We start from the raw sequence: 24787 nt of genomic DNA, 5'->3' as shown, positions 1-24787 counted from the left end.
GTTCCTTAGATTTAGACAGCTCTCTCTGAAGAAAGGATCTGAGAATAAAAATCTTCCCACTGCTGAATTCCCATTGATGAACCTTTGGTGATAGCTCGCTGCCCTATATCTCTTAAGACCACGACGCATAAGAGGAGGTGTGGGATATGCCAGGTGGCAGTGAAATACGTTCCATACAGCTGAAGGCTCTGAAGTTAAAACACGTTCGGGTTTTCTTCCCAAGAAGCTGCATAGAAGTTTAAGGTAAATAGTTTTTTATGTAATATAATTTAATATATAATAAAAGAATTCATGTATATACTATTAAATTTACAACTTACTCCCCTTAAATATACATGTCTATAACTATACATGTTCTATAATACACTATTTGCATTGGTGTATACGTTAAACATGTTATAGAGAGAGCTGGTAGCTCACAGCTGATCATCCTATATCAACTGAGGTCTGTGTGGCCTCCCACCCGTCTCTTGCAAAACTCACTGGCTAAAAGGCCAAGCAGGAAAAGACTCAGCTGCTTGAACTCACGGGCATCTGGTTCTCTTTTACATAGTTTGACTTCTTCTGCCCATTCCTGCTTCCCTCCCCCATTCCTTCCACAGGTGTTGATTACTAATGAACACATTGCACCCCAAACACCTTCTAAGCATCTACTTCTGAAGAACTCAACCCGTGACAAATATGTCCTATTCGTTAGTTAGTTACTATTCTAGGGGCTGGAAAATCAGCAGAGACTATAAAGACAAAAACTCCTGCCCCCAAGGAGCTTATATTTTAATGGGGTTTCTGGAAACACTTTTGTGTATGTGATAAAGCAACGTATGTAGCTTAAGCAGCCCCTTCTACCTTCTTCCTGCCTCAAAACCAGACATGATGGCTGGAGCTGCAGCAGCCATCTTGTGACTACAAGGTGACAAGTATGAGGAAAAGCCTAGAGCTGCACTATCCAATTCAACAGTCATTAGTCACATGAGGCTACTGAGGATTTCAAATGTGGCTAATCTGAATTGAGCTGAGCTGTTAAACACATAGAATTTCAGAGACAATACCAAAAAAAGAAGACTGTAAAATAGCTCAGTAATAATTTTATATATTGACTACATGCTGAAATAATAATATTGTGGATATATTATGTTAAATGAAAAATATTATTAAAATCAATTTCACCATTTCTTTGTACTTTTTAAACTGTGGGTACTAGAAAATTTTTAATTACATATGTAGCTCACCTTATATTTCTGTTGGACAGCACTGGCCCAGAGAATCACAGAGAACACAGCCATTGAATTTCCAGTCACCACCTTTCTCCTGACATCTGTTTAAAAAATAAGCCCCTATTTGTTTAAGTTTCTGAAGTTGAGTTTTCAGTTACCTGCAGCTGAGTGCAATCCTTTCTGATTCAGAGGGGAGAACAAACTAAGTGCTGGGCCCAGTGAATTGCCCAGGAGCTTCCCTGTGGCAGGAAGGCCGAACTCAGCCTGGTACCCCACCTGGTTGATAGGAGATAGATATATTCACACTAAGTGGAAAAATCCTCTGCCATGGAATATACTGATCTCCAAGATATTTTTTATTATGAAAAAAAAGCAAAGCCCAGCAAGAGCCTCCAATGAGCAGGAGGAGGGAAGCCAAGAGACCTTCCAGTCTGGGAAGCAGAGCATCAAACTGCTTCATGGTTTCCTCTTGCCCTGCCCAGTGGTACACATTAATTTGCATAATCCTGGCCAGAGATTCCCTAAGGCCTTCTGCAACCCTGGGTGGGCCAGGAACTGTGAGAGGTTTTTCTTTTTTCGCCAAGAAAAAGGAGGCCCAGCCCTTCAGCCTCACAGGCCTACAGGCCCAGTTTCCCTGTCCCCCTTGAAAGCTCCATGAACAGCCCGATGTTAGTCAAGGCACAGACAAGGCTGTGGTCCTCATCCCACACCACAGGGAGAGGATGCCCACAAGCAATGGTCAGATGCAAATCTGCACAGATGTTTGAATAAGGAAATAAGGGGCTGGCTGGTCCCGGCTTCTGTAAACCCACTATCAGGGCTTGGAAATACCAGGACTCACCCAGTACAGCTCCAGAAAGAACTACATATGTTAATAGTATGCTATTTGTATTGCTCCAGAAAGAAGCCTCTTGAGCTACACAGTTCGTTTAGTCCCTGAGCACCCTCCCTGTGTCAAGCCCTGTGCTGGGTGCTTCAGACCCAAAGGTGAGCCAGACATGGTCCCTGTCCTCAGGGAGTTCACGATGAGTGGGAAAGTGGCCAAAAAAGCAGTAAATGAGGGATACCGATCAGCAAGGTAGTGGTAGGACCAGAGTCTGGGAGCCCATGGGGGCACCAAACCCAACTGGGGGTGAAATAAGAGAAGGGGGATGTAGAAAGGCTGTCAGGGTAGGCTCCCTGGAGGAGGTGATACTAGTTTAAATTGAATCATAAAGAGAACAAGTTAGCTAGGTCAGGAAGGTACCCCTGTTCAGCACAAAGAGTACAGATCCTACATGGGCCAGGGCTCTAACAGCTCCCACTATTAGATGACGTTTTGAAGAGGAAAGCATACACTTGTATTTGCTCTTCTTTTAAAGAGCATTCACCTTTTACAGAGAAAGCAAACTTCTTAATGAAACCATGTATGTGAAACTATAAAGCACTATGCAAACGTTGGGCAGTAACACTAATGACATAGTTGTGATTGTGATTATTACAGGGGCAGCAGCGGTCCCTACCATATTGCTACCAAACTGCTCTTTACTCAGTGGCCCCATTCAAGGCCACCCAGCCCAGACTCCAGGACTCAGAGGGTGTCCATCCCAATGCCCACTCGGCCAAGCTAAGGAAATCCAAGAAGGCAACATCCCAGGGCTCTTCTTATCACTCTCCTGCACTATTTTTGGGAGTGTCTACTGCAAGAACCTCCACGAACGAGAACTTGACAATGCCTATAACATTGTCAATGCAACACACACACCCTTGGACTTCGAAATTTTCACAATGTATCCCGTAGACATGTTTTCATGTGCATACAAAGTGTGTATGAGGAAGTGTACTGCAGTACTGTTTAAGACAGCAATAGACTGGAAACAACCTAAGCAGTTAAATAAATTGTGATGGAACCATAAAATATCAAGCCTTAAAAAGCCATGAAAATAATAAAAGGGTTAGATTCCCCATGTACTGATATAAAACAATCTCCAAGATATATTTTTCAGTGAAAAAAAGGTGTACAACAAATATGTAAAAATTTTTCCCATTAAATAAGAGAAAGGGGGATGCACACATTCATATGCTTGCATGCACACATGCACACACACGCAAGCACACACGTGTAAAGACTTTCAGGAAGGGCACACGGGAAATGGCACAGTGGATGCCTCTAGGGAGGAAACTTGGTGGCCTGGGCAAAGGCACTTCCTTTCACAGTATATTTTCTTCTCCTACTTGAATTATTGTTTTTTATCATGAGCATGCATTTCTTTTTTAATTAAAGAAAACAAATTAGTTTGTTCTTAAAAAGACAAAGAAGTCTTTATTTATAAATGTACTTGTAAAATGAACCACAGTGAACCCGGATTAACCACGTCCTATGAAGACAGCCAAAAAAGAATTTTTTCATCTCGGTTTAATATTGTTGGGAAAGGATTTCCTCAAGCTCACATGGCATGTTCAATGCACGCACTCACGCAAACCCCATACACTTTGCGTGGAGCTGTGGTGACAAGTGTAGTGATTCACACAACCCAGTTGGTAATGTAGGCTTGCAGATGTGCCTAGTGTAACAGCGCCCAAGTCCACTGTCAGGTAAGCAGACAGATCCAGAGTTTATGGCAGCTTTTTTTTTTAATTATTTATTTTATTTTATTTTATTTATTTTTGGCTGCATTGGGTCTTTGTTGCTGTGCGTAGGCTTTCTCTAGTTGCAGCGAGCAGGGGCTACTCTTCGTTGCGGTGCACGGGCCTCTCATTGAGGTGGCTTCTCTTGTTGTGGAGCACGGGCTCTAGGCACGCGGGCTTCAGTAGTTGCGGCACGCGGGCTTCAGTAGTTGTGGCTCATGGGCTCTAGAGCGCAGGCTCAGAAGTTGTGGCGCATGGGCTTAGTTGCTCCGTGGTATGTGAGATCTTCCCGGGTCAGGGTTCGAACCCATGTCCCCTCCACTGGCAGGTGGATTCTTAACTACTGCGCCACCAGGGAAGTCCTATGGCAGCTTTTTGTTCAACTAGTACGGAAGGTCACACCACAGGGACCATCCTCTACTCTGTCGGTTATGCCTGCAACTGTCCGTATTAGGCAAAGTGGTGCTAGACATTTCCCAGCCAGTGTAGCACAGCCTGGCTTTGAGGGCCCTGGTGGGTGATTTCAGAGGTGGGGAATGTCAGATAGGTTTATCTAGGCTGGGAGATAGCGGCCTTCCCTCCCAGCTTCACCCCTCCCTCCCTCCCTCCCTCCTTGCTCCTGCTGTGCTCTGCTCATGAAGCTCGGGAACCACGTAATGAGTTGGGCTGCAAGCATTACCAGGGCCTGGGTTACCCACCACTGGGGAGCCAGTGCAGACACAAAGGCAGGCAAAGGTCACGTTCAAGTGCAAAAGGTGTGGCATGACCCTGCTGGATGTTCACAAAACACAGACATTTCCTTCTCACAGGATAACGCAAGAGTTTTCATTATATAGGCTGGTCCCATAGCTGCTGGTGACAGAAGCCCATGAGTCATTTCCTGCAAGCAGGTTTTTATGGCAATGATGTACAAATGCCTTCTGGTCTGAACTGGTTACCTGTGATTACTGAGCCGCCCCCTGGAGGGTGGGAGAAAGAACCCTGGATTGAGAATCGGGGGCTCATGCTCAATGACCCTCCAGGTCCTCTGTTTGACCGAGGGATCCTCTCTTCACAGTCTGGCCCCAGGAGGCCTTTCTGGTCTCCTGCCATTCATCCATTCTGTTCTCTCTGGTTCTCACGCTCTCCCTGCTTCCCTCTCTCCACAGGTACCTTCATTCCCATTCCATGAGTAATGTACTCTTACCAAAATATGTTTCTCTGCCTTATGTTCCCTCTAGCTGTTCCTTCAGTAAAGCAAGGCAAACTCCTACTCGTCTCTCAAGCCCCAAATCATACCTCCTCTTGCAGGAAGCATTCCCAGACTACCCCAGTCGCTCTTCTGTACTCCTGCAGAACAGTATATACAACTCTCTCATAGCACTTAGGATATTAATGATAATAATAGCTAAACATTTACTGATCACTTATTATGTACTAGGCAGCATTCTAAACACTTTACAAAGATTACCTTATTTAATCCTCACAGTAACTCCATGAAGGAAGTACCATTATTATCCTCATTTTACAGAGATGTCTACTGAGGATCAGGGATTTCGGTAACTTGCCTAAGGCCGCAGAGCTATTAAGTGGCTGTCTTGTGCCTAGACAAGTGCCTGGCACATAGTAGCTGCTCAATAATCATTCACCCCATAAATGATTAACTGAATAAATACAGAAATGATGACACTTCTGTCCTCTCTATAGAAAGCTCAAGTGAGAACCACTTCTTATTAATCTTTCAAACCATTTCCTCTGTCAAATACCTACTCAGGTATTAGGGTATTTGAAATACCTAATGAATGAATGAACGAAACACTGTATGAGGAAACCAATAAACAGAATCCGAATCTTGGCAATGCTCCCCGCTAGCTTCAACCAAATAGCTTCAGGTTCCTGGGCCCCCTGGTTGTCATCTGTCAAATGCAGAGATTGTACACAACATTCTTTCAAGTTTCTCCTAGCATTAAAGGTACATATAAAATAAACGAGCAGTATGACTTTGTGATGATGGTAATTCCCAGGCCAAATTATGTATTGCATTTTCTTCAGGGCTGTTTTCCCCAGGAACATTACACAATTGGATGTGGCATTTGATCCGGGTACTGCCCTAATTCAGAGCCAATATCAGTCCTGAAAGAGTTTCTTTGGCTTGCTCGTTGGTTCACTCCTTTCTTATGCAAACAGATCACACCCAGGGAAAGAATTATTAAGTGCCTGGCAAAACCCTCATACATAATAATCAATAATGAACACTGATCTCAAGTTAGATTATGCAGCTGGCACCTAGACCACTGCTCTAGGGACCTTGTAGGTCCTCCTCCCTGTCCCCTGGCACCTGTACCAGAGGTCATCTTCTCCAAATAGATCCCGGTCACCAATCTCCCGCTGCCATCACCACTAACACACACACACACACACACACACACACACACACACACACGCACACAGTCCTGCTGGCATGAGGGAGCAGACAGGGCTCATAGCGCCTGGAAGGGGCTAATTAATGTTTGTGAATAGCTGAGGCCCAGATCCACTCCAGATGGTGCCGAGAGGCATCCACATCAGGGCGAAGGTGGGAGTTCTGGCTGCATTTCATTCATTCCCATTCTACCTGTGGCTAAGCAGGAGCTTGGCTATAGGCCTGGTACCTGACACGCCTTTGCTACACGGCTTAGCGTTAATGATGAACCACGTGCACAGTAATGCCCAGCACTTCTCGTTTGGCTAATGCTTGACGACGTAAACTAGTATACCAAAGGATAAACCTAAGTGAGGTGTGTGAGCAAGACAGTGTCTGTTCATGTCGGAAAAGAGGGAGGACTGCGTTCTGTTTTGCTTGACTCACAACCAGGAGCGCCAGGCTCTTAGAGTGAGCACTACACAGCCACGTGACTCCAACATGGCGAGGCCTGTTCCATAACCAGAAAGCAAACAAGCAGTCACCTGTCAGGTAGAGGACACCTGCTGTTTGTCTATCTCCCACCTCCACATCCCTGGGGACCTGTTCCTCCCTCATGTCAATCACGTGATGTTTAAAAGGGCTGCCAAAGACAGTGGTGAGCTCCTCTGGCTTTGGCCACAATAACTGGCCCAGGGGTGAGCCAGTTGAAATCCTTCCCTGAGATTTTTTTCCATACCGAGCAGGAAGAGAAAGATTCTGGTCTTTTGGGTCACAGAGCTACAAAGATATGAACGAGAGGCTAGCATCATGAAGAAAATCTGTTTGCAGGAGGGAAGAATGAAGCCAAAACAGAGCAAAACATCTAAGAGAGATGGAAGGAGAGAGGATGGGAAAGACTGTGAGTGTCTGGACCTTCCTGTTTATACGAGTTAATCACTTCCCTCATTTCCTTGTTTTGTTTAGGTTAGTTTGAGTTTCTGAAACATGAGGATAAAGTAGCCTAGCACAGTCATAACCATCCGTAGAGTGCATTTTCAAATGTATCTTCTACACTTTAGGATCCAAGTAGTTTTTATGGGATGGGTTACCACATTTCAAATGTCTTTGCTCCTCCTCCTGAGAAAGGCGTATAAATTCCTGGGCAAGAACCACTCTTACCCAGCTTCACTAACTAAAGACAGTCCTTTTCCTTTATATCTTAGGCATCAACGATGACCTGCCAACCACAGGATGTAAGGACTCTTCCACTTCAAGCCATCATAGCTTATAAAATAGGGGCTGGCCAGACAGACCAGGCAACCAGCTAGTGATCTTTGAAAGGACATCTTCATGGTGGTCAATTCTCCATTCCATCCCTCCGCTGGCCGACTCCCTCCGAAGGTCTGTCTTCAGATCACCAAGAGAGTCCCTCAGCAGCTAGAAACTGTTGGGTGTATGGGGCAATGCATTTTCTGATACAATAAGAGCTCTGAAAATCTTCCTTGAGAAAACATATTGCACCCCAGCCGCCTGACTTCTATGGGTCATTTTAAAAGAAAACCACCATATACAATTACGGAAAAGGGTGAAGCTTTGAAAGTTAAAAGCTTCCCCCTCCTGGAACTCTGAAGAGCTGCCCAGTGAACCACGAACCGTGAAGTTACAACAACTAGGAAAGGAGGTACTGGGCAGGGGTGGCACTTAGGATACTGGCCCCACCTCCCACCCCCCGTTATTCTTTAACACTTCCCTCTCCTCTGTGTAAGGCCGAAGCTTGGCAGGTTACAGGCAGGCCCTTCCTGGATGGCTAATATGCTCTGGGCTAAGGCGACTGGGCTGCTTCAGCCTGATGGAATGCTTGCCTGTGCTCCAAATGGTCTGTGCGTCCCAGGCTCAGAGGAGCCTGGCAGCTGTCTCCCCCGGGGCAAGGGAAAGCGGCGTATCCCACGGTGGACTCAACGGCTCCACATCACCAAAACAAAAACACAACAGTCCTGATCTCTATGGAGAGTTCAATCCTCTTGTCTAGGATTGGCACTGACTAGAATTCCAAGGGCTCTGGCTGAGCTACCTCCTGTGAGGTCTAAATACAGCTCGCTAGCTGCTTTTAACCTAAACATGCAGCCTGGAACAGTGCCCAGGGCTGACAGCCCCCAGGGAAGTCTTGACTTCTGGCTGCCCATTTGGGGATGGGTGGTGCAGAGCTATCAGAGATGTGATGCGCTGGGCAGCCCCACGTTCACCGATGTCGCCTACGGCCACTCAGTGGGGAAAGTGACCAGCTTGTGGAGGGTTAGCTGTGAGTGGGATCCTGAGCAGAGGAAGGGGATGGGGAGGTGGAGAATGCGGAGATGTGAAGAGGAAGAGAGAGAGAGGGAAGAAAAGACAGTAAAGACCAAAGACCTATTTCCTTTTTTTTTTTTTTTTTTGCGGTACACGGCCCTCTCACTGTTGTGGCCTCTCCCGTTGCAGAGCACAGGCTCCGGACGCGCAGGCTCAGTGGCCATGGCTCACGGGCCCAGCCGCTCCGCGGCATGTGGGATCTTCCCGGACCGGGGCACGAAGCCGCGTCCCCCGCATCGGCAGGCGGACGCTCAACAACTGCGCCACCAGGGAAGCCCCAAAGATCTATTTCTTACCCAACTAAAGTCAGGGAGCTTTCTAAAATGTTTGCTCCCAGGGCGACACAACTCTAATTATGCCTCTCTAGGGAATTTAGGGCCTAAGCCCTAGAATCAGAGAGATCGAGGTTGCCTTCTTATTACGTAACTTTGGGCAAGGTAACTGCCTTCTCAGATTTCATATCTCTTAAATGATCCAAAGGACTACTGTGCTGTTCAACAAGACCACGTACAGAATGCACCTGGCCCAAAGAAGCTACCTGGTAAACAGTAGCTACTAGAAGAAGTAGTGGTAGTAGTAATAGTAGAAACAGGATAGCATCAAGCATTGCCTTCATCTTCTCCGCCTTGGGAAGGACACAAGAAGAGCTGCTGAGGCCACCATGATAAGACAGAAGCCCCCGACCAGGATAAGCTGTTCATATACAGACAAAGGCAACCTTCAGCTGAGCCAAACAATAAAACACATCCACACCCACTAAGAACCTTACAATGGCAAAATGGCAACAGTTTCCTAACCTCCCGACAAGCCAACCCACATGGCCCACAGGGTGAGAAGCATCCACGCTGGAGTTTCCCTTACCTTGGTGTTCATACAGGACTTCCCTCGCTTATACTCCTTGTGGGACCCACGCTTGTCCAGTTTGTACCACAGGGCCTTGGCCTTCCAGGTGGTCACCTTGGACTTGAGCTTGGAATAAAAGTTTCTGTGGTCCAGAGGGTCTAGATCCAGGTGCCGTGTGAGGATGTTGAAGGCCTGGAGGGTGCCTTTGCACGTGGAAGCCTGGACAAAGTTCTCGAAAACCTGCCCGGCCTGGGCCTGCTTCTCGTCCTCGTTTTCCCCCATGTTTCAGGAGCCACGTAGAGCAGTGGTGTGGAGAGGATGGAGGAGAACACCATGAAGTACCTGGAGAAACGTCACACCTGCAAAGGTAGGCAGAGGCAGAGGTGAGCTTCCTGGATGAGGGTAGAGTGGGGAGAAGGTGCGGAGAGGTAAAAATACAATTCCTTTAAGACACTAACATACTAAACATAACACTTAATACTAAACATACATAATGCATAGGAGAGGTATAATCATACCTTCTAACCTGGCAATGCTGCCTTGCTGGCACTCTCTCTCCCCAACACTCCACTCCCCTGGCTGGCTGAAAAGAACTACACATTGCCAAAGATCTATCCTGGCTGACGTCAATATTACCTGGTCAATCTTGCTATGAGCAGTGGTTCTGGAAGTACTAACTAGCAAAAGGAAAACAAACAAAACCCAGAAGGGCACACCAGATTTAGCACTGTTGGAAACCTATAATTCCTGGTGCCAATGTTAACGTAACCTAATCACATGACATGAGTGCACAGCCCCCAAAAAGCAAAGCACATGCCTCCCTAGATTTCATGACCACCATCCCACCTATCCTTAGACACCACACTTTTAAGTCTTCCTTCGTTAGTTACCAGAAGGCGGGTCTTTCCCTTCTACAGACAGCAAATGGCAACTTCTCAAAATTCCTCTCCATTCCTAGTATCTGCTAGAAGCACAGCATCCACCTCAGTCAGACATACAGAAAGAGAGAGAGACACGTGGGGTTCCTCCTGATGCACAAAAGGAGCCTGTGCTTTGTAAGCCCAAGCTGGGAGCTATTTGGAACAAGTGCTTAGTCTGAAGGAAGGAAAAACCACGATGGAGGTTCATTCACATCACAAAAATAGCTTGCCTGGGTTTTGGCCATCGTCCTTTCTTCTCTGCACCACTCTAACCTCAGGCATTTTCTTAGGAAAGTCATTTAAGTTTCAAAGGAACAAAAGTAAATTAGAGCTGATTTTCCAAAGCACCAGCTATTTTTCCAGAATCTAAAGCTAGTGCAAGAAGATAAGTGTGAAGGAGCTGGGGCTGGCCCAGCTGCCAGGAGGGCTTGAGGGGGTCTGTAAACGCATATCAAGCTCCCCCCGACAGAGGCCTGGCAGGGGGAGGTCAGCAAACAGAGACAAAGCCCTCGGGCTGGGCAGCTTCCCACTCTCCAGACCGAAATGCCACAGTGGGTGCATTTAGATTGCGGGCTGGCTTTATAAAACTGAAAGCAGAGAATGGTGTTTATCTTCTTCCTTAATCTTTTACTCATTCATTCAGCAATAACTACTGGTGCCTTAGCAAGGGCCACGCATCACCCTAGATGTTGGGGATACAAAGACGGAGCCTAGTGAGGAAGGCAGGCCCGTAAATAGTTGATTACAAGACAACCAGGCCAGCACTTGTAAAAAATGAACACAGCACACGGAAGCCCAAAGAAGATGTTAAACAGAGCCTGGAGGAGTCCAGAGGAGGCACAAGAGGGAAATGCCAAAACGATACAATTTTAGGAACAAGGTGGTTTTCACTAGAAGACTGGGGAATGGACCATATGAAGGCATGAGTCTGGAAAGAGCCAGCACAGCTGCAGAATGACAGCAAGTTCAAGGTGTCGGGAGTTCAGGACTGGTGACCAGGTGTGATGGGGTGTCTGGGGCAGACCGTAGTGGGGGCCTGGCTTCTCCAGAGGGCCGTGGGGCTCAGGAGACAGAGCAGCGGGGTGAGACGAGTCTTTGGGAAGATGGCCGGGGTGGACTGGAGAAGGAGGCAGCTGAGGGGCTGCCCAGCACAATGAGGAGAAGCTGGGAAGCAGGAGAAAGAAAAACACACACATGCATGTTATGTGGCCTGGCTGGACACCACCTGTGAGGGGCCGCCTGTTGGGGGCCGACAAGCTCTCCAGGCAGCCAGATACTGATGGGTGCAGTGGCACGGGATACAGTGTAGGACCCGTCCCTCCCATCTCTCTTCCCCCAAGAGCTTCCAACGGGCCTGGCACCAGGCTCGGCCGAAGGGAGAACAGTACATTCCCTGCTCCAGGCCCAGCCAAGCTCCACTCTGCAGACGGGACTCCGTACTCTAGTCCCCTCAACTCAACAAATTCAACCAACTTGGAAAGCTGGCACCAAAAGACATGATCAGTCGGCTCCTTTAATGTCTGCAGCGCTCACGTTGGCGTCACTCACATAAACTTTGCCTCTTGCACATGGGGAAAGTCTCAACTTTCCCCATGTGCAAGACTCACCACCCAGAGAGCATAAACAGAGAACAAGGCTCGTTCGCTTTTCAGAGCATATGAACATCCTCTGTCTTTATCTATCTTTGGAACCACTTCTATGTCCGGGATTGAACAAGGGCTGCAGTAGCTGATTGACAACTGCAAAGCTACCTGAGTTCCACTGGAATCCTCCAGTCCTTTCTGACGATGGGCAGGTGGTGCAGAGAAAAACCACAGGCTTTGGGCCTCTTGAAACCTGGGTCCAAAGCTCAGCTTGGCCCCTCACTGCCCACCTGGCTTCACCTAAGCCATGTAAGCTCTGAGCCTCAGCTGCTTCTTTTGTATGAGAGCTTGCAGAGTTGCTGTGGAGTGAGAGATTCCTGAGTGATGGCAGAGCCTGGCCCTAGGAGCACCAGCGTGATGTGATGTATGCTGAAGCCATCACCTGGGGCAGATTTGAAGCTGGGGAGGCACTAGTTTGAAAAAAGAGTTTTGTAAATCAATTCTCCAAGTCGCCAACTCCGCCTTGTCTAAAATGGTGAACTGTTTTGAGTTATCAAGCCAGACCCGACTCCCAGAGAATAATTTATAAACTGGAAGAACCTGACTCCTCCCAACCCCCCCAGCCGCCTCCCCTCCTCCCACAAAAGAAAAATGAACAACTTAATTTTAGGGCCCCAAGGGAAAGAGACAAAGTGGTGCTGAGGGCCCTGGGTGGGTGTGAGAGCTCCAGGAACTAGCTCTTATCTGGAGTGAGATACGGGAAGGTGGAGGGAGATGGCTGGACAGAAGAAGATAAGCCCTGCCTGGGACTGTGCCCGCGCAGCCCGTGCCAGGCTCGGCCCTGCCTCCCTGCCGTCTAAAGGGTTTAGTCTCAACCTTTAAAACCGCTTTGCAATTGAAGTCAGAGACCTGAGAAATAACTCTGACACCCATGCGGAGTAGGTCTCCTCCCAGAAAAGCATCCAGATATTCGGAGTGTGGCAAACCTGGGTGTGAGTCTGGTCTCACGCACTTGCTAGCCGTGTGACCCTCGGCATTTTATCTAGTCTGTCTCAGCCTGTCTTCTCATCTGATCAGTGGGGATACCAATACTCGAGTCACAGGGGGGTAAGGAATGAATTCAATCACATGGGTAATGTATTTAGCACCTAGTGACTCCATGATGACCAGCACTCATGACTATTTGTCAGATGGCTCAAACATCATCAGACCAAAAGGAAGAGAAGAAGGAACATAATTATGACCGCTGGTACTAGCTTCCCAGGTCAAGCAATTATATATACTTCACAATTAGAGGCCATGGGCTTTCTATACAGAAGATCTGGTGTCAAATCCACTTCCTAACTGTGTAGCCTTGGACAACTCCGCTTCCAAGTTTTAAGTTCCTCATAAGAAAAGTGGGGAACCTCATATGAGGAAATTTGGGTAATGAACTGAAAACATCCATGGTACAAGGTAGTTCTGTGAGTGAACTAGAAAGGCTGATTTAGAAGGGTTCCCCTGAGTCTGAGTCCCAGCTTCCAGAAACTGGAGTGCAGTATTTTGCTGGATACCCCTCTCTTTCCTTAAAAGAAGAAGATCAAGGTTTAGTTAAATCAGAGGATCCTGGGTAATAGCTCTCGTTAGCCTTCCTTGCCAATCACTACCCAGCTGTTGCCTTTTTGGAGTTTGATATGAAATATAAATAAAACCAACTACTCAGAAATATGAAAGGTTTCTGCATTTTCCGGGAAGAAACAAGACGTGATGCTTTAGTTTCTAAGAATAGCCTTGAAACAATTTGGTCTTTGCCAACTGGAGTCCCTTATTTGTGGTTCTGCCTATGTGACTTTATGAGTCACAAAGCAATTCCCTGTCCCTGCCTCTGGCTGTTACAAATTAGAACCCAGGGCCTCAGATCCTAGCACTGGTAATGGGCTCTTAGCTCATGACAACTGGGAGACAAGTTCAAGGTTTATGCAGAGGCCCTGAGTAGCTCTCAAAATGAGAGATGAGCCTCCTTGGCCCAAGAGCTGCCAATGCACTCACATGTGGGGACTCCCACCCCCTGCCTTTCCTGGGCCTCATCACCTGCCAAATGGCATCAAAGAGTGTGACCAGGCAGTGGATAAAACGGAGTTCTATAAAAACTTAAGGAGGGCTGGGAGGGACACCGGGCAGAACCTTCCCTCAAAGCAGCATGAGGTAAGCACAGCCCTCAACCCTACCCTGAAGGCTCACAGACATGTTTCAAGGTAAATGCAATCTAAAAACCAAACCCTCTCCTCATTTCCACTGCCAAGCCCCCCATTCAAACTTACCATCTCCCAGGTTAACCTCCCCAAAGGGCCATGGGGCAGGGCCCAGTTTCCACGGCAGTGAAATGGGGGTCTTCACCCCTGTGCACCCACAGGTGGTTGGAAAGACTAGAAGCCCCCGGCTCTGTGCCTCGCACTCGGAAGACCCTGGGTCATGGCTACTTGGATCTGACATCTGAGATGAGGCAGGAGGCAGCCAGGGCCAAGGCGGTGGGAAACGCCTCCCACGCTGCCTCTCTGCAGAGCCCAGCATGGGCAGAACACCTGGTTTACAGGTGGTGTCTGCAGGCATCACCCTCTCACCTGGCCCAGGGAGGCCTGGCTTTCCATCTACCAGGGCACGTGACACCAACTTGAACCTAAAGGGGCAACTCCCAGCGTTGGGAAGGGACCGAAAGGGCCACTTTGAATCTCCTTCCAGCCAGGGGTCCCAGCCTTCCCTCGGTCAACTCCCCGAGTGGAGCACGTACCACTTCCTGGGGCAGCCTGCCCCACCCTTGCCTCCTCTGGCTGGAAGAGAGCCTCGGTGAGATGATTCCTGTTAGCTGCTCTCCAGGGAGATCAATGCTGTCTCTCCAATAGCTCCTCCCCACTCCTGGTTTTAGCCCTTGAGATCACCCACAGGAAGTCAAAGCCCCTTCCATGCAGGCTGAACTCACACACACAGTCTACTTACACATGCCATCCGGAGCCCCGACTGGAAAGGCTAATGAAAACGCACCCAAGAGACGTACTGTGAAAGCCCACCCAAGCGCCCAGCCTGCAGCAGGGCCTGGACACTGCCCTCTGTCTACACCGGCCCAGGGTGGGGAGCTCGGAAAAGAGACTCCAGGGGCACTGCAGGCCCTGGCCTTCTGTGCTGCTCCTCCTGTGAGAGGCCAAGGCCATGTGGTCTTGCTCTTCCATCCCCAGCCCTCCCCTCACTCCTTTTCAATAGCGACTTGACTCCACTGCTCTGGCTTGAAATGACCTCACACATTCCCACCTCCTCGCCTCAGTCCATTTCCTTGTGGAATGACTCACAGTAACAGATCCCAGGATGACCTGAGATTGACCCCCCAACCCCGAACCCATGAGCCAGAGACCCATATGCTGACCGGTCACAGTGCCAGGAAGGAGGCCAACATCACCAGGGGCCACGGCAGCCAGGCTCTTTCACAGTATCCTATGGGGTCCTCACAAGAAGTCTGTGGGGTAGGGTGCTTCTCTCTCTCTCTCTGTTTCTACTCTGTAAGAAGCAAGGACTTTGGGGGTAGGGGGTAATTCCAGAACTTGCTCATCTCACTTTCCTTAAGCAAGTATAAATTTGCCATGTGTGGCTGCTACGTGTGTGTGCGTGTGTTCACGTACATGTATGCATATATATGAGTATGTGTGTAAATGTATGTCTATGTGTGTATGGATTGCATATATGCATGCTTGTATGCATGTGTGTACACGAACACACACGTACAAATTTTTTAATTTTTCCACCATGATTTCTGGCCAGTGTCCCACATCTCTGCTTGTACTGCTAAGCCTGTCTTTAAGAACTCTCTAGGAGAAGCAAAGCCTTTGAGGCGGGCAGAACTCGGGCCTGGGCATGAGGAGACTGAGCCTCATCTGAACAGCGACAACCACACTGCTCAGCTGCTCACGGGTGCCAGACCCTGTCCCAGGTCCTTTACATCCATGATCTCATTCAACCATCCTTATTTGACTGAAGAGAAGGCAGATTCAGAGGGGCAAGCAACCCCCCCCCCCCATTTGCCAAGGTACCGAGTGGACATGCTGTAAAATGAGCCCAGTTCCATCTCACTTCAAAATCCACGCTCTTCGTCACCGATTGATATGAGCCATGGAGACGGAAATAATACGACCTGCTTTTACTGAAGCCGCCGTGTCAATTAAATGGGTTAAGTTCTGTAGTCCCTGAAGTTCTTTCAGGCTCCTAGAGACTGCAAACGTCAACAACGGGGTGTGGCTTCATAAGTTACGGAGCAACCAAACAATAAAGGATTAGGCAGTCCTTTAAAATAATATTTATAAAGACATTTAATCCTTCTGGAAAATGCGTATGCCCTAAATCAGAGTGAAAAGAGCAGGATACAAATTCAAGTACTCGATATGATTCCAACTCCTTAGAGTAATATCTAAAGGAGAAAGGAAACAAGCCAAAAGTGAACAGTGGTCGTGTGTGTGATGGTATTTCAGATGATTTATGTTTAGGTTTATACTTTTCTTTATTTCCAGATTTTCTACTGGAAGCACACACAGCTTTTATAACTCCCTCCTCTATACGTTCCAAGTCCTGGAGTCTTCTCTCCCTGACTAGACTATCTTGGTCTCATGTATCTTCTCTTCCTCAGGCCTGTACGGCTCCAGCCACACTAGCAATGCCATTCTTCTCCAGAAAAGAAAGGGCCATCCTGTAAGAAGCCCTGACACTGCTAATCTAATGAACGGGCTTACATTCCAACAGGTGAGGGATGAGGTCCCCAAGACTGCATTCCTGCCACACCTCTGCTCACTGGACCACAGACTTGAAAGTGGGGAAGATAATACCTCTGACATGATCTCAGCTATGCCCACAGACCCCCTGCCAGTCAACCCCACAAGAAGGACACCTGCCTACCTGGTTATAGGCTAGGACCTGACAAAATAACATTCATCTCAGCACACACACCAAGCCCATCTCACCACTAAAAACTCAGCAGCCTATTCTGCATATGCCCTAAATCACCTTCATGACCCATTGGCTGCCTGGGAGTACTGTGAACTCCAAATTCCAATTTCCAGGAGGCCACCCTATCTCAAAACTAATGGGAGGGCTACCTAGAATAAGCAAATTCATAGAGACAGAAAGTAGAAATTCATAAAGACAGAAAGACAGGGGCTGGGGGAAGAGGGAAATGGGAGTTATTGTTTAATGGGTACAGATTTTCAATTTGGGATGATGAAAAAGTTCTGGAGATCAATGGTGGTGATGGTTGCACAACCATGTGAATATACTTAATGCCACTGAATTCGAACATTTAAAAACGGTCATAATAGTAAATTTTGTCATGCATATTTTCCCACAATAAAAAAAATATAATAAAATGCATTAAAAAAACAAACCATCGCCACCTTACAGTAGGAGCTGTCCAAGGCCAGAGGACAGAATTTGTGGCCTAATTAACAATGAAGCAAATTATCTAAAATACTTTTGAGTTAAAGTGTAATAAAATAAATAGTGAAAGAATCCTGCTGTTTTTTTATTTGGCTCAATGGCATAATTTCTTGGTTTTTGTTTTTGTTTTTTTTGTAAGTCATCTGGGCTCCTCTCAGTCTTCCTTCCAAATCTCATTTGACTCCAGGAAGCCTTTGGAAGCTCAGCCCTGCCAAATTCCAATTTTTATCTCTTATTCTGCCTTCCCCAGGCCACCACCACCAATGCCGCCCCTCCCTCACTCAGCACCTGTAAAATCTGCTTCAACATCCACAGGGAAGGTTGGGTAGGGGCTCCCTGCTCTTAGCTTTCAGCGCCTACCATCCCTTGCCTGGGGAGAACACTCCTGTGTTCTGACAGTCCCTAGACAGTGCAGCCAGCAGACTGCAGTTCCCTGAAAGCAGGGAGCATTCTTCCCTGCAGTGTACAGATTCCCTAAAAACTCCCCAAGGGCAGGTCCAGATCAGCCCAGATCTGTTGCACATGCCATCAGACTCCAACGAGGAGAAACAATGGCCGTGTCAATAGATAAGACTTCTGTCTCTCAAAATCAGAGCTTCGCATATTTTTCATTGACTAACATCAATTTCAGGGACACTGGGTATGAATCCTGTTCACGTTAGGAGAATCCTGCTGCGAGGCAAAGAAGCTTGCCCGTTTGAAAAAACAGTAAGTCTGACATATCATATACCATACTTACTGTTTTTTTTTTTGCGGTACTACGCAGGCCTCTCACTGTTGTGGCCTCTCCCGCTGCGGAGCACAGGTTCCGGACGCGCTGGCTCAGCAGCCACGGCTCACAGGCCCAGCCGCTCCACGGCATGTGGGATCTTCCAGGACCGGGGCACAAACCCGTGTTCCCTGCATCAGCAGGCGGACTCTCAACCACTGCGCCACCAGGGAAGCCCCATACTTACTGTTCTTAAGCACAGCACATGGATGTGAACAAATCCTTTTACCCCACTAACTCCTAGTCTTCCTTCAAAGCTCTTCTCCTCTAGACACTCTCCACCTCCCTGTCGCCAACCCCTTTCCAAAATGCGTTGGATCTGTCCCACAGGATCTGTACTTACCTCGGTTACAGTAAGTCCTGTGCTGAAATTAATTTTTGACTTCCCTACTCCCAGTTCCTAGCACAAGGCCCTCTCTATACAGTATGTGCTAAATGAATGAATGAATGCTCAGACCTTGGGAACATAATAATCCTTGACATTTAACGAGCATCTATGAAGTCTTGAGCAGCAAGGTAAAAAGCTTTCTATGTATTAAAGAAGTTAATCATTGTAACAAACCAAGGCATCATTAGATACTGTTATCTAATGATAATGGTATCCCCACTTTTCAAAGAATTAGAAAAGTTGGCAACTTGGCAAGGGCACATGGCCAGAAGTAAGGAACTTGTGACTTGACATCCTAGAGCCAGAGTTCAGAGCCCACATCTGTAACCACCATCCCATACAGCTCCCACACAAAGTGGATGGAGGGATCCGAGTGCTGCCTCATACACCACATCAGGTACGTGGTCTCTGCTCTAGACCCTTTGGTTCATGATACTCCCCTTCTTTCATCAAACTCCAAAATGCCAGGATCTGGCACAAGGAGATCTCGATGCAATCGTGGATAACTGTGGCGAATATACCAATAACAAGTCAGCTGAGGGGTGGGTGACTTTCTAGCCCGGGTGGGTACGGCAGAGGCAGGCCAGCTGATCGCCAGACACATTGCTCCTTCCTCCTGGGCCCTTCCTTGCAGCTGTGTGAGCCCACGTGACCAGTTCCAGGCAATGGAATGTGAGCAGAAGTGACACACGCAACTTCTAGGACCAACCCATGAGAACCTCCCGTGGCAATCCTCCAGGCTCTTTCCACTTCCGCCAGAGCATAGCAGCCACGGAAATCACATGTGCGAGACGGCAAAGCCATGAGAAGGAAGGAGCTGGGCTCCCTGATGCCCACTTGGAGGAAAGCAGTCTATGACCAGGAACATTTGGACTTCACATATGTGAGAAATAAACCTGAAGTATGTGAAGACACTGAGAATCAAGGGTTTATCTGTGAGGCAGGAAATATCAATTAATCCAGTAGGTAAACCATAGCATGGTAGGAATGCCAGATTTGTCACTGGAGGTTAACCCCCAGAAATATGCCTGACCACCCCTCATTCAGGAACCTCCCCACACACATATACACCCTCTGGTGAATATACCTTATTATATACCCTATAATAAGACAAGAGAATGGGACAGATAGGCTAGTCGTTTCCTTGGTTTCAATAGCCCCTGAGCCCTCAGGAAGCCCCTGGAAGCCTATGTGGTGTGGTGGAAAGAATGTGGACTTCCGAGTCCCCAGCATTCCCTTGAGCAAGTCACAAACAACACAGAGTCCCTGTGAAAATTAGATGAAGGTGCCTCTCGTGGGGCGGGCTCAGGATGTGCTTTTCCAGCGTCCTTCCAGCCCACTGCCCTGGGGATAACACCCACCACCCGAGGTAGTCCAAGCCAAACCACAGCAGAAATAGGGGCATTTTCACATAGATGGTAAGGGCGATCATCTCCCCTTATCTACCTTAAGCTGAGATGGGACAGTTGAAGCATATTTTCCACCGAGTCTTTGCCCAGCACACCCTTAAAGTCACCCCCCAGGTGAGCCTTTGTGTCTGGATGGCTGAGCTCAGGCCTCAGGGACTGCAACCCTAGTAATCAGTCTGGAGGATAGAGAAGGATGCTGGGGAGGAGGCATAAACGTCATGGAAAAGTGAACTTGAAAAGGATTTCTCAACAACGCCTGCTCGCTCTGCACACACCATACCCAGGAGCCCAGGACAACCACAGAGCAGTCCCTGCCCCAGAAGCTCACAGCCCAACCGTGTCTCATGGAGTCTGTCCTCCAAAGGCTCCCCCATTTTGAAGAATTGTGCCAAGTAACTACATTTTTTCAAACCAAAAAAAAAAAAAAAAAGAACTCATTGCCTAACAAAAGTGTTTTTTGTTCTCTTTTGGATGTGTGAATTTAACAATGTGAAATCAGTCTCAAAAATGTGCACAAATTCAACCACAGTTAGATCTACATTTGCTCTTCATAATGGCACTCTCCCTCCTTCCCCTCACAGTCTAGGTTCCCAGTAGGAAAGTCCAGCCTGGCAATGTCCACTTCCTCACTTCTACTCACCTTCTAATCTACCACAGTCTCATTCCCCCTCCCACACACAGCCCACCTAGGCATCATGCCCAAGGCCACCGCCAACTCTGTGGCTACAGCTAACTGTCACTTAGTGGACCTTATCTTGCCCAGGGTCTCTCCCATCTTCAGTCTGTGCAGACACATCTCTCTCTGAATGCCCCTGAAATTCCCCCAGATTCTGATCTGCACACTCCTCCCGTTTTCAAGGACCTCAACACATCCACAGATCAACCAATATCTACATCCCAATGACCCATCAAGCTATCCCTCTGTCGTGAACCTCCAGCTGCTTTCCAGACCTGTATTCAACTGCCAATTACACTCTTCCCCTGACTGTCTTGCAGAGACCTGACACGTGGTCAGTTTACCTTCCGCCTTCACCTCCCTGGCACCCCCAGCCTCAGTGAACAGCACCATCTGTACCCAGACTCTCACGCCACACCCCTGGAGTCACCTCCTCTGCCCCCTTTCCCTCACCTCGAGGAGCCAGCCAGTCACCAAGCACTGCCTCCACAATAGCCCCAGTCACTTCCTCCTGTCCAGCCTCCCCTCTCGTTTAACTCTCAATACCTCCTCATAAATGCCCTTCCTGCTTGCTCCCTCCAGTCCACCAGCCTCTCTCTGGAGCTGCTGCCAGAGAGATCTTTCCACCAGAAATGCACACTTGGTCAGGTTCTGTTCCTGTTTCAAACCCTTCAGCAGCTCCCTGAGCAACTTCAGGGTGAGAGCCAAACATCTCAGCAGAGCAAGACAAAACCCACCTTCCTGCTTCGCCCCTTGCCTGCTCTCCAGCCTGCCACCTCACCATTTCCCTGACCCCACGACCAGACCTACTGAGCCATCTGCATCTGTAGCTCCCTAACAAACTGAACTCTTCCAGGCCTCCCTCCCTGTGCCTCTGCTTATGCTGGTCCCTCCATCTAGAAGGCCCATCCAGACTCCGTTCCCTTGGTAAAAACCCAGTCGGCTTTAGGGCTGAAACATCAAAGGCAGCAGAGTGTCAGGGGTCCCAGCGTGGGCTCTGGAGTCAGGCAGACTTGTTACAAACCTGACCCACCACTTACTAGGTGTGTGAGCCTAGATGAGTCACCTAATTTCTTTGAACCTCAGTTTCCTCATCCATAAAATGGAGATAATAACAGTCCTGACCCCACTGGGTTACATGAGGAGGAAACTCTGACGCCAGGCTAGGCGGTATCCTTGGCTGCAACTCTTCTTTGAAGTCTTACCTTGGTCTCCCCACACCCCCTTCTCCTACACTGTACTCCGTGGAGGTTCCAGTGCTGGTTGCATACAGACTATCGCATGAACTACTTTTGGGCCTGCCCGCCTCCCTGGACCGTGAGCTCTCTGACGCCAGGTGCTGCATATCCAGGGCCTCTGGCAATGGCACATGTCCAATAACCACTGCTTGTTGGTAAAATCCAATCAAGAGCAGCCACAAAATTCAGGCTGTGTGGCGGCGTGAACTGTGACTGCCCCTCTTTGACCACCACCAGAATGACCCCGGGAGCCTCCTCACTCGTCTCCAGTTCGCGTCTTCCCCTTCCCGTCTTGTCTGCACCACCCCACACGGCTCATACAGCCCTCAGGGCTCCCTAAGCCCCACTGTATAAGTCCCAACTCCCATGATGGGCTCGTCAGCCCCCTCCACGCAGCCCCCATTTCCTTGTTAGGCTCAATTCCTAAAGGCCTTAGGGCTCCCCTGTGGCTGCATCAGACAGACTGGCCCATTTAATGCTCCACATCTGGTCTCTGCCTTCCTCCTCCCATCCCTGCTCAAATCTTACCCATCCTCTGAAGCAAAGTCAGGCCCTGAAGTACTAATTGAAGACCTACTATGTGCTGACATCACAGTCTATTCAGGGAAGCAATTTTAAATAATTATAGTTAAGAGCTGCAGTAGAGGTGGGTACCAAGACGTGTGGACACAGAGATGGGAGATGGAGTGACCCACAGCCTGGAGAGAGGCTCAAAGAAGCAGCGCCAGAGCTGGATCTTAAGGGATGAGCCGGAGTTTTCAGGCACAAAAGCTTCCCCATCCCATACTGACCCTTCTTTCACACGCATTCTTCTTACTCTCAGAGTCTGTGCCAGAGGTCACCAAACCTGGTTCTACACCACACGATTCACTAGGAAGTGTCCAAAAATACAGCTTCCTGGGCCTACTCCCACACAGAATCTCTGCAGCCTGAGGTCCAAGGGGGAAACTGCTAGGCACTCTGGATACCAGGGGAACAAGCTCTGTCTTCCCAGCTTCTGAGAAACTACCATCTAGTAATTCCTAGAGACAGACAGTTATAACACACATGGGGTCATATGAGACACAGAACCGGCCATTTGGCACTTCATTTAGCCTTGAACCCAACACAGGTTTGTGCATTATGCCTGTCTGGACAATATAGTGTATAAACTTCTTAAGGAAAAGGCCAGTATCTTTTGTTTCTTTTCTATTTCCCAGAATATTCAGCTCAGTTCTAAGTATGCAGTTGGCATTCAATCAATATTTAATCAAATAATTCAACTTTTTGTATCATGTCCCTTTGGACTAATTCACCCATTAACGAATTGTCTACTGATTTTTAGCTTTGTAATTTTGGTGCCAGTGTGGTGTCGGCTCCTAGTAGGTAATTAGTACATGTTTGTTGAATGAATGAACATTTACCGGTAAAAATTTATTTCAGGAGGAATGGAACAGCGCTCACTGTACCACCTTTAGAGTTCACTTAAAAGACTTAAAACATTTTTCATTTGAATTATAGGCCTTTAATTTCAGGATTAATTTCCTGATATGCAATTAGACATGCTTTGTTGTTTGTATTATAATTAATGTTATTAGCAATGTAAATAATACCTCCCTGGATCTCGGAGGTCAGCTGGCCTCTGTGCAGGTATGCCCGGGGCCTGGGAAGGGGAGATGCTTGCCTGTTTCTTCCAGTGAGGTGTCCACCCAGCCGGCAGTTCAGCTGGGCACACCCATTACCCCAGTCTCCACACAACGGCCTATCAACTGCATTCAACCTTTCCGAGCAGGTGTGTGCACATGCACGGGCAGGTGAGCCCTGCCTGAGTCAGAAAAGCCTAATGGGCTGTTCGAAACCTACTGACATGTCAACACACTTGGGAAGCTGGGATCTGTGATTTAAATGTGAAAAGCCCTGTGCTGCAGAAAAGCAGTCTAACAAAACAAGGATACGCGTCGGGAGGCTCCTGGGAGACACGTCCAAGCATGGGATTCTCAGCCAAGCGGGGACGGACTGGGCAAGCAGGGGTCGCCAGCAGGATGGACTCTGCCTGGCTTGCGCCGGGGCCCACATTCCCATGCTTTGTTGCTGTTACTGTTCTTTGTTTGTATGTTAGGCTTGTTTTAAGCCTTGAAAGTAGGACTCATAGTCTTGAGTGGGGGAATTTCTGGATGTGGATGAAAGTTCTTCTGGCCCTCCCTCCAGGCCCAAACCAGGAGATAGGAGAGTCTGTAATTCCTTTCGTGCCCGGGACCAGAGGGATCTTTCCTGGAGTGCGTGCTGGATCGTGGACAGCACTCGGGCAGTTCAACTCAGCCTGAGAGATATTCAGTCCTTTTTGCTTCTGCTGGAAAATGGGAGGGTTTACTTGCTGGTTATGTGTTTGTTCCTATATTCATCCCACAGATACCAATTACCTTGTGCCGGGCAATGTGCTAAGTGAACACAGCTTAATGGTTCTCAGATGCAGCCTCTGCGGGGTGAGCAGGCCAGAGACTGACAGGGCGAGACAGCCCTGAGCAATGCTGTCTTCCCTTCACCGGACCCGCCCAAGGGGCTCTGTGCCCATGTCAAATATGCCGTTACCAGGGGGCTGGTTCAGGTGTCTGAGCAGAAGGGGGAGAGAAAGACTGTTTGGGCCACATCCTTACTATGCAGAGGAACTGAAGTCTCCTATGAACTGTTTTCACAAAAGCTCTTTAAAACCATGCAAGGTTTCAGACAGTAAATACAGAAAGGCCTCTCTGATTAGGGCAGAACCAGTCCCTAAGATACACTCAGCTGCTGACCCCACTTCTGAGATGATTAGCTTGACAGGCTGGTAACAGCTGTTACCAACAACAAAGGCTGACCTGGAGGGTGATGTGAGCCTGTGTGAGGGGGGCCACAGAGCTGTGAGGGGAGGGACACCTGGCTCTCCAGGTGACACTCAAAGGCCACGTTCCTGTGAGCTCAGAGATGCTGAGACAAGCACTCCAGGACCAGCAACTGCCTTGGCCATTCCT

General features: G+C 48.3%; 1 protein-coding gene across 11 annotated transcripts in view; it reads right to left on the bottom strand.

Annotated features, from left to right (window-relative positions):
* MICAL2 (microtubule associated monooxygenase, calponin and LIM domain containing 2) overlaps nucleotides 1-24787 on the bottom strand; it is a 220595-nt gene that overhangs the window by 160706 nt on the left and 35102 nt on the right. For 10 of the 11 annotated variants that reach the window (XM_073808631.1, XM_073808625.1, XM_073808626.1 and 7 more), the window contains exon 3: nucleotides 9388-9728. In XM_073808631.1, coding sequence (XP_073664732.1) covers nucleotides 9388-9651 — 264 coding nt within the window. In that variant the 5' untranslated portion in view covers nucleotides 9652-9728. Of the gene's footprint in view, nucleotides 1-1229; nucleotides 1299-9387; nucleotides 9729-24787 lie in introns of those variants that run through there. The other variant, XM_073808628.1, reaches the window with a different exon arrangement.

This window comes from Tursiops truncatus, chromosome 8 (genome assembly GCF_011762595.2).
Source record: "Tursiops truncatus isolate mTurTru1 chromosome 8, mTurTru1.mat.Y, whole genome shotgun sequence".
In the NCBI taxonomy this organism is placed as follows: domain Eukaryota; kingdom Metazoa; phylum Chordata; class Mammalia; order Artiodactyla; family Delphinidae; genus Tursiops; species Tursiops truncatus.
The sequence above is the reverse complement of the archived record's forward strand: the minus strand, read 5'-3'. Positions and strand labels throughout refer to the sequence as shown.